Below are 10,607 nucleotides of genomic sequence, written 5' to 3'. Positions count from 1 at the left end.
TAATACATCATGCATGTGTCCAACATATCTGATGGAGAGTGACGGCAACCAAACACCCCCTGACTAACTCGGAGACCGCGAGCGGCGGCGGCCTTCCCGGCCGGCCGAGCGCCGGCCACGCGACGCCTGATGAGCTCGATCGTGTCGGCCGGCAAGTTTTTCAACGTACGTACTAGATCTCTATGGGCCTATGGCTGACTTGGCTGCAGCAGGCCTAGCAGGGCAGCTAGCTAGTAAAAATGCTATTAGGTGACGAGCAATGGTAATTAAGTAAGCTGGTTAGGAGCGTAAAAATGCTATTAGGTGACCGTACACGATCCTGGATTGTATGTAGGGGCTACATGCATGTGATGGGTGGATGTACGACTAATGTACGTACGTGAACGACAGGCCACCAAACCAAACATTAGACAACCGAGTTCGTTGGTTGGATCATTGGATGCATACTATTGTACTTGTATCCGGCAAAGAGCATCATATCTTTGGCACAGACGTAATTGTGGTACCTAGCTAGCGCGAGAGAGTGTACGTCTGTACGTTGCCTCCTGCGCTCTTTTGGCGCGATTACATTACCCTACGTACCTGCATGTACACGTAGTACTCTGATCCCACTCCCACGAAATCAAAAACAATACTTGCCTTCGTCTAAAAATAGTACATAATAATCTAGTTATGAACCAAGTCAAACTTTTTTAAAATTTAACTAGATTTATAGATAAATATTTGTTAACATCTAGTATGACTCTAAATAAATATATATGGTTCATGACGAATCTAATATCTAATTGTAACTGTTTAGTATCATAAATATTACTTGCTATTTTTTTTATAAAGTTGGTCGAAAAAATTGACTTGGTATAAAGTTAGAATTACTCTATTCGTCTCAAAATAGATGATAAATTTTGGGAATGCTTATTCCCGAGCGCGCACGTGCTCGAGCAACCGTCTACGGAGCTCAGGACGCTACCGCCCATGGCTGGGCGGTGGGAGGTGGTGGAGGCGGGGGCCCTCGCGCCGGATCTGGAGGGGGTTGAGGGCGGCGGCGTTGGAACCAGGCGGGGTGAGGATGAGGAGGCAGCGGGGAAGCACTTGAACTAGAAGAAGGTGCGTGAGGCGAGGAAGAGGATAAGGTGAGGAGGTCATCCGTACTGACGAAACGACTGAGGCTTCAACTAGCTATGCATGCTATGATCAAGGTCATCAAGCAACAATTTAGGCTTTACATAAATGGACTGTCTTCAGCTCAGCAGTCATTCCATAATCCTGTCAATCGGGTGACCCGTCTCGATCTCTCTCCCTTTTTAAAGCACTGCGCCCTCCCGTGACCACTGCGCGCGTGGTCTGCATGCATGCAATGCAATGCATACGCATGGCAATGGCCCCCGGCCCGGTCCTCGACCACACAAGTGCTTGTTACCAGCTTATTACGTGCATCGTTCGTTTGCAGTTACGCGTATACATCGCCGTCTCCCTCGCGTATATATAGACGCATCAGAGCACAGTACGCCTCTGCAACGACTAATTGCGAAAAGGCGATGGCGCTCTTGTCGGACAACAGCATCGATCGATCCATGTTTAATACTGGAGTACGCACAAAGGCCACGTGCATCTGCATGCGCTCCAGATGGAAACGCCACGTACAAACACACGATCGAGGCGCTCGCAAGTCGCTACTGTTGTGTCGGCAAAAGGATACTGTATGTATATTGGATCGGCAGTGTAACATTATTATTAGGCCAGTTTCAGCGAGGGTTTCATCTCCCAGTTTTCAACACACCTATATTTTGGAAACAGTGCAGAAGAGTTTCATCTCTATGAAACTCTCTCTACTCCCATGAAACCTTTATCTTCTCCCTCTTCATCAAGACAGTGCCATGTCAGCATATTTAATGTCTATGAAACTCTATGAAATCCCTGTTGAGACTGACCTTATTGTATCCTGTACTGTACTGAATGAAGAGAGTATGGCAGCAGGTCCGGGAAAACGTATACCATCCGGTTTTAAAAGTAAACCCAAGTTACACACTGCTACACAAAACTTAACGGGCAAAAATAATTGACTAAGCCGCCTCCGTCGAAAGGTCATGGTTAATGTGGCAGAACCGCCTGAAATAACATGTTTTTGGGGACGCTCGTCTTCCACTAGACACTAAGCACCTCGAAAGTTAGCTATATCGGATAGTTTCGTCGAGCACGCCCCAAGAGAGAACTCGAAAATCCACATTTTACATCCAGAATCCAATAATAAGTACGAGCTTACAATACTTAATCCATTTCATATAACAAGAGTTCATGAAAATTATTTATTACAATACTAGAGTTCAGAGTGCAATAATTTAACACCAGAATGAAAAATAAATATCTAGCGGAAACGATATAGGGATCCATCTGTGCCCACCAGAAGAATCCTCCACACAAGAGCTACTCCTCAAGCTGCACCTGCAACATGGATAAAATAAACCCTGAGTACACAATGTACTCGCAAGACTTACCCGACTAGTGAGAATAGTTTCCCGACTCTCAAGGATATGATAGGCAATATGGATTTGTTGTTTTCTTTTTGTTAGCAGAAAGCATTACTAATATTCCATCCTTACAGTCAAGTTTTATTAGCAGTCATGATTTCTTCATTAGCTAACCATTCTAGGTAAGCAGTTGTTCTACTTTCAAGTAAGGGTTGAGCAATCAGAACTATTTTACCATCTTTCATCTTCCAGTTCTTACTACGGTGTTAGACCATAGCCAAGTCGTACCGTCTCACAGAAACGGCGATTCGTGAACCAATGTATCCCACCTGGATACCCCGAAACACACGCTCTATTTGTACCATAAGCATAAACAAGACCAACCCATTTTAGTCCTGTCATAGGCTCCAGGTCCCCATCTAAACTGGGACTCCAAGCCCCCACATTTGAGACCCGGTCTCAATATTGTGCTTAGACCTCCACATTTTTCCGCCTTCAATCAGTCGGTCCAGAAAGAGCTAGAACCCACGACAAGAGCGTAACGAGTCTTTCCGCCCCCATAAGCAAGTATATGCTCAGGATAATAAATCTATGATCTGACTACCATCCACAGTAACAGACGTCCTTAATCGACACGAACAGGGAAAACAGTGCAACCAAGATAAGCCCCGTTGGCCGCGGGACACAACCTGTTACACCCACCAATATCCATACAATATCTCTGTCATGTCTCCATTTTTCCTTTCATCATTTTATCATGAGAGTAAATATAATAATCACTTATTGTGAATAACGACAGGTTACTCACGCTATCGAAAACTTAAGCATAGCATCTACTCGAACCTGCACAAGTAAGACTCATAGGACAGATATATCTATGCATGTGGTTTTCATAAAATTCCTATAACGTAAATGCACATAGCATATATAAACAATGATTATAAAAAAATAAGGGGTTATGCACCGGGGCTTGCCTTGAGCAGGCGTGGTGTCAGCTGAGTCAGTTAGTGGCGGCTCCAGGACCTCCTCCTACACGAGAATCTTCTCCTCGTACTCCTCGATGATCCCCTCAACTCGCGATCGCTGGTGGTCACGATCTCCGCCAACTTGTTCTCTACATGCATACGACGATGATGCAATACTTAGCATTTAGGCAACAACAACTCTTAAACTAAGAATACACATACTAAGCTACTAAGCTAGCTCTAATGACTAAGGTACTAAGCTAACTATCATCTTTACCAAGAAAAATGTTGGGTTCAACTAACAAACACCTAGCTTTACAAATGAAGGATATATCTTTACTTCTACTAATGATTTAATGTAAATTAAAACAAAGAGTATTAAACTACCCTAATATTTAATCTATTCTAAGGCTACAAAAAATTTCGTGAGCACATAATAATACCATGAAGCTACTATAAAAAATTTATGACTAAAGCTATCACCAATTTACCATAAAAATTCCTATAATATTTAACCTAATAATATTGAGCACTCTCAAATAATTTAATAGCTCTTGGTATCAACATGTATATATATAAACTAAATACACTAATAGATAGAGCGTAATTTTAGAAACCTAACAAAATTTGTTTCATAATTTTTGGACACATACATAATTTTATATGATTTACCAAAGATCAGCTCAAAAATTAAATTAGAAAACTATTTCTAATTCTTTAAACGAATTTGCCCGCGCGGCCCACGTGACGCACCGCGCGCATGAGCACGCGGCAGCCCATGGTGTGGCCCACGCGAGGCCGACCTGCAGCGCGAGACGGTCCACGGCGGGGAAATCCCGGGCGCGCTAGCGCTTTTGCAAAATAGACCTCGCACTTCTCTCGAATTACAACTAAGTCCTAACGCTATTTACGCCTCTCTCAAACCTTCTCACTTAACCCCCAAGCCTTTCCCTAATTCATCCATTCGCACCCCCTAGTGGCTCAGTGCACGGTGGTGATGGCACGGCACGACCGTGCCGGCCACCAGAGGCTCGCGCTGGCCCATCGGTCGGGTCGACCTTTAACTATGGTCCAACCGCCTACACCTAGCAGTAACGTAGGGTGGCAGGACTTGCTAGAGCGAGCTGCAGCGATGTGCGGCCATCCGAGACAGCGGCACAGCTGCCCCGGTGATCCAGAGCACCTAAGAACCTAACTGGATAGCGAGGGAGCATCAGTAGACTATCGTGGACCTAGCCGAGGTGACAGTTAGGGTGGAGGATGGCAAAGGAGGGTTGGCCATGTGCGGCCAAGCCATGCGGTGGCGCACTGCACCGGCACAGTCACGTCGGTGACGATGGGGATGCGGTAGCGGTTTGGCTAAGGCGCGTAGGGTGAAGAGGGAGTCAAGGCGATGCTAGTGGTGTAGGTGAATTGGCTCAAGAGGGACGATAGGAGGGCTGCCCACATCCAAGGCCGGACGCGGCCTTATTGGCACGGCGACGAGGAAACTCCAAAATTGGAGCTTGGTAGTGCCTTCTTCATGGCTCGGTGGGGTCGGGCAGCGAGAGGACGTGATGGTGAAGATGTGGATGCGCTGAATTAAATGGAGGTGATCACTTGGTAGGTAATTTGATGGCGTGGCTCGACGGCGGCGGAGGAGGGAGAAAGAGAGAGAGACAGACCGGCTGGTGGCACAGCACGGCCTCGCCTTGGTGGGACATGCTTGGCGCGACTAGGAAGGCATGCGCGCAGACACAAAGGACAAGCGCGCACATTCCTGACCGGCCATGGCCCGTGCGGCGTAGCGCCATAAATGGCAAGGAGACGGCGAGCTCGGCCACGTGCGCGCGGCAGTGGCGGCCTCGAACTGGGCCGGCAGCGGCGCAAAGGGTACAACGGACGGACGCGGACGCGACAATGATGTGACAACAATGGCAGTGGCTTTGTCATGGCGTAGGGCGGGTTTGCAGTGCGGTAGCGCGGCGGAGCCGATGGCAGCACCGCCTAGCTACGCAAGCAGCAGCGGCGGCTCCGCGCGGTAAGAGCCAGCGACGTCTAGACCACAGCCAGGCTAGAGCAGCCGTGGCCGACCACGAGCGGTAGCGCGCGTGCATGTAGAACCGCCAGCGTGGCGACATCGAGCGCCCGAGCGTGGTGACCGCACCCACGCGGCCAACTCGCCCGAGACCGTGCTATGCACGAATTTTAAAGCACCCAAAACAACTAAACGGTTGCTTCAGGAGCCAAACCATCTTCACCATGCTCAAGATGGCATGTGAGGCTACCAAACCGAGCTAAAACTTAACACCTTTTCCTAACCCGATTTCACAAAATAAATTGCTAAATATGGCATTGTGTTGTTGTCTATGAACTTGAAAATATTCTAAGTCTTTGAGCTGAACTTGATTCTAAGTTGCATTTCTAGGCTATTAGAAGTATTAGCTAGCAATGTTATTTTTCTACAAGTATTTCATTGTCATCTACAAAGTTCATATTCTAAACTTTATTTAAGCGCCACATATGTTCTATAGCATTTTTGTTCAATAAAAATTAGTTTTAATCCCTACTTGATATACACGAGCTATTGAATCGACTTTCGTTTAACATTTTTATTAGTCATTTTAGGTTACAAGAAATTGATCTACACACTTTATCACATGTACTAACACAGAAACATGATGCTCATGACATATTTTAGTAAATGATTTAGGGTGTAACACCAAGGGTGTTATAGTTAATCCGGTCTTAACGGAGACGGTTGGTTGCCCACCTCGGTTAATGGAATATAAAAAACAAAAAAATGAAAACTCATGGACAAGCCCGGTGAGCCCATCCATGGGCCCGCCAAGCCCATCTAGACCGCCGAATCTTGCCCTCGGGGATCTGCCACCACCAGATCCACAACGCTTGCCTCCTCAACCAGATTCAGGCACTGAGAGCGCCGTCGTGGAGGAGGGTGCTGGATCCACCGCCGTGAAGGAGGTGGAGGCTGGATCCACCATCAAGGAGGAGGTGGGGGCCAGATCCACCATCAGGGAGTAGGAGGATGTCGGATTCATCGTCGGGGATGAGGAGGGGGCCAAATCCGCCACCAGGAACCAGGAGGGGGCCAGATCTACCGCTGGGGATGAAGTGGGGGCCGGATCCATCACAGGGGAGGAGGAGGGGGCCGAATCTACCGCTGGGGAGGAGGTGGGGTCTAGATCCACCATCAGGGGGGAAGAGGGGGCCGGATATAAGGGACCGTAATGCCTAAGAGGGGGGGTCAATTAGGCAACTTAAAAATCTACTCTAAAATATGGCCTCTAATTCCACCTAGTCAAAACCTATGCAAGAAAGTAATCTATCTAGATGTGCAACTACGGTTTTACTAGGTGTGTTGCTATCTCTACCGCAAAAGGGTTATGCAACCTAGGTTCCAATCCTATCAACTAGCCTATCGACTAAGCTAGGAAAGTACACCAATCAACCAAGGTAGCAATGTGAATGCAAAAGGTAAAGATGAGGTAGAGATGCAAACTCCCGTCGATGACTTTAGTATTTTTACCGAGGTATCGGGAAGCGCTCAAGCTTCCCCCTAGTTTTCATTGGAGCCCCTCGCAAGGAATCCCTCGCAAGGGCCAAGCTTCTGATCAGGTAACTCCATGGATAGCCTCAGTCCTTCCCCACGCGCAAGTAGGTCTCTGGTGCGCCTTACAGCAAGCCTCTCCTAGAACACTCCCTGCCGTTTTCACTATCAAGCTTCCGACAGAACCGCCGCGGGCCTTGTTCCCTACGGTACACGTGGCGGCCACACCACAAACACGGTTGGTGTGATCTCACAAGACTACAAGCCCTTCTGATGTACAACAATGGTGCACGCAAGCACCGAGTAATAAGAAGTGTGCAAACCTCACTAAACACTAGGCCTAACCCTAGAGCAAGCGTATAAGCGGTGGTCTAATCAATATAAGCACTTCACAAAGCACCTATGCTAATCACCTAATGAATCACTAAGTACTATGCAAGTGGAGATCACTAAAATGGTGTATCAACACTCTTGGTATGTTTCCTCAGCTCTCCATAACTCAATTGGCCGGTTGGGGGTCTATTTATAAGTATTTATAAGTCCCATGAAGAAAGTAGCCATTGGGGATGAGACCTAGCTTTCTGCCATTGACCGGACGCATAGGTCGTTCTGATCGGACGCATTTGGTCATCCCAACCATTGGCGCTCACTGTTGATCGGACTCTCTGGCGAGTCCGATCGCTTACCATCTAACACGACCGGTCGACGTTTCATCGCTCTAGAACTTGTCTGGACTCGATCAGACGCCACTGCCTGGACTTTGCTTGGTTTCTTGGGTCTTCTATTATGCTTCTAGGGTCTTGCTTGAGGTGTTGATCATTGGATCATCATGTCGCATTTGTCCAAGTCACATTTGCAACCTATTGGACTACAAAACTAACACTCACAAACACATTAGTCCAATTTGGTCTTGTTGATCATCAAACACCAAAATTGTCGACAGAATATCATCGGCAGTCCTCCGAGGGGTATCCCACGAAGGTAAATTGATTGGCAGAGGAGCATGAGATCAAGAACAAGAAGGCAACAGAGACACACGAGTTAGACATGTTCAGGCCATCAGTATGACGTAATACCCTACTCATGTGGTCTGTTGGTTTGTATTAGCTATCATATGATATGCCATGATTTTAGAGGGGGTCCCTGCCCGCCTTATATAGTCCAGGAGGTAGGGTTACAAGTCGGTTAGATCTAAGAGATAACCGGAAAGTAATAACTGATTACAGAAATCTTTGGATCGTACATATCCTAATAGATCTCGTAGTATCTTCAGGATATCTTCCCGGTGTCTTGCGGTAGGCGCCGAGCAGAGTCGTGCCCCACAAGGCTTCTTCTTGTGGGCTGGGCCACCCCTAGGGGCGCAGCCCATGTGGCCTGCTATGGGTATCCAGGGTCATACACCCCACAGCTAGTCCTCGAGCACCTCGTACCCATTGCGCAACACCATCTTGAGCTCGTCGAGCAGGTGTGGATAACGCCGAGCAGTCAAACTCATGGTCCAACCACCGTGTTGTATTGCTGAGCAGCGTGACCTATCATCAAGCAGCGTGAACTATCGCCGAGCAGCGTGAACCATCGTCGAGCAGCGTGACCTATCGCCGAGCAGCGTGAACCGTCGCCGAGCAGCGTGTTCCATCGCCGAGCAGCGTGACCTATCGCCGAGCAGCATGAATCGTCGCCGAGCAGCGTGACCTGTTGCCGAGCAGTGTGACCCAAGTACAGCTTGCCATAAGGGTGTAAGGAGCTCAAGTTTAGAATCAAAAATTGCTTCGTAGTGGACCAAATGTGCCCACTTAGAGTACGAACAAAGCAGTAGGAGTTAATATTCTTCTATAGGCATGTAGTCGTCGAGAAAAAATTCCGCACACTCACTGCGAGGTGAAGTGTGCCCACTTAGTCCTGAGCCTGACAGAAGATGATATAGTCATGTGGTGCCAGGGTCAGAAACTAGAAGAATAGTAGAAAAACTAGCCGAGCAGGCAGCCAGTCCCCGGGCGTGGCCCGAAAAGAGAGAAAGCACATTCACCGCAAGGTGAAGTGTGCCCACTTAGTCCCCGAGCCTGACAACAGATGATGTAGTCATGTGGTGCCAGGGTCAAAAACTAGAAAAACAATCAAAGATCAGTGGAGTAGGCAGCCAGTCCCCGAGCTATAGGCGGAGACATTGGAGAAATCAAACCGTGGAGAAAAGATCGGAGTAACGGTTGTACAGTGTCGGTTACTGAGCCTCAATAAATGGTGGAGAAGTCGGTGATATTTCGGCGAGTAGCAACTAATGGAAGCGATAAATAAGCGACATGGGCTGCGGTTGCGCAGAAGCCCAGGTAACGGCCCATATGCCGCATCGGAGAAATCAGAGCAGCGCAGATCGCAGGAATGGTTCCTAAAAACCCTTAAATGCAGAACGTTGGGGAAATCCTATATAATAGTGCTGCCGCATACCCCGTTCCCACCTTTTCCACTTCATCTTCCTCCTCATCTCTCGCTCCGCTAAAACCGTAACCACATTTGCCTCCGCCGCCAAACCCTAACCAGATCTGAGAGATGGTGCCAAAGAAAGGAGCTATGAAATCGAAGAAGACGAGTCCCAAGAAGACGGACGCCGTGGCCCGACGCGACGAGGAGTGGGTGCCATCGCGAACAGGAGAAGCGGAGCTAAACTGATTGGTGGAAGCCGGCGTTCTCCCCGACCGTGCTACCGCCGGATGGCGGCCAGCCCTCGGTGAGTCCTTTCCAACACCTCATACTGACGAAGCAGTGGTATTCGAGGACTATTTCTGGCGCGGGTTAGGGTTTTCTGTTCACCCATTTCTGAGGGATCTGTTGGAGCTCTAGGGGGTTACTCTGTGCAATCTCCACCCCAATACCATTTTGCACATCTCAATCTTCATCTACTTTTGTGAGGCATACCTCAGAATCCTACCCCACTTCAATATTTTCCGTCACCTATTCTAGCTGAAGAAGAGGGGCGGTGCTAGTTCCAAGGTGGTCGGCAGGGTGTATCTTTAGCTGCGGGATGGAATGGCGAGTGAATACCTTACTGTACCGCTTAACACATCGCTGAAGGGGTGGAACACCAGATGGTTCTACATGAAACAAAGCCACCCAGCGGTTCGCTGTAACGCCGACCACATCCTAGAAAGCTAGAGGAGTTGGTTAGAGCTGCCGAGCAACGATGATATGGAGCAAGTGGATGAACTCCTCGGCTTGATAAAGGGCATGAAGACCAATGGCAGATTGGTGGCGGCAAGTTTCATAGTGCGCCGCGTCCAGCCCTATAAAGAGAGGGCGCACCCAGGCTTTGAATTCAAAGGGGAGACCGATGGTACCCGAGAGAGGCCAGAAATACTGTCTAGGAACATCGTTGAGGAGCGAACTACCAAGCTGTTTGCTCCGCTGGCCTCATTTAGGTTGTCAGGGTACACAAAGCCCTTCAACTGCAAGAATCTGCCTCCTCAGGTGAATATCCTGACTGTGTGTTTCTGAGAAGTTTTTTATATGTTGTCATTACCGAGCAATAAACTGATCCTACTCATGTGAAGATCCATTCATAGGACAGGACAATGTATTTCTCAGGCGTGCTGAGAAATGATTGGCCGCCGTCAGTGGATGCATGACGACCAGTTT

The 10,607-nt window shown here is 48.2% G+C and overlaps 1 protein-coding gene across 1 annotated transcript; it reads right to left on the bottom strand.

The window, feature by feature from the left end:
- Positions 1–6,327: 6,327 nt before the first annotated feature.
- On the bottom strand, positions 6,328–6,624 carry LOC136492425 (pectinesterase inhibitor 10-like). Its single transcript, XM_066488442.1, has one exon. It carries the CDS (start codon positions 6,622–6,624, stop codon positions 6,328–6,330), a length of 297 nt encoding a protein of 98 aa, XP_066344539.1.
- Between the last annotated feature and the right edge of the window lie 3,983 nt (positions 6,625–10,607).

The sequence above is a fragment of the Miscanthus floridulus genome, chromosome 11 (genome assembly GCF_019320115.1).
Source record: "Miscanthus floridulus cultivar M001 chromosome 11, ASM1932011v1, whole genome shotgun sequence".
NCBI lineage: Eukaryota > Viridiplantae > Streptophyta > Magnoliopsida > Poales > Poaceae > Miscanthus > Miscanthus floridulus.
Note: the sequence above shows the minus strand (reverse complement) of the source record. Positions and strands in the feature narration are given on the sequence as shown.

Excerpts from the sequence above, each read along its gene's own strand:
- LOC136492425 (XM_066488442.1), bottom strand. The coding sequence starts at position 6,624 with ATGGTGGATCTAGACCCCACCTCCTCCCCAGCGGTAGATTCGGCCCCC.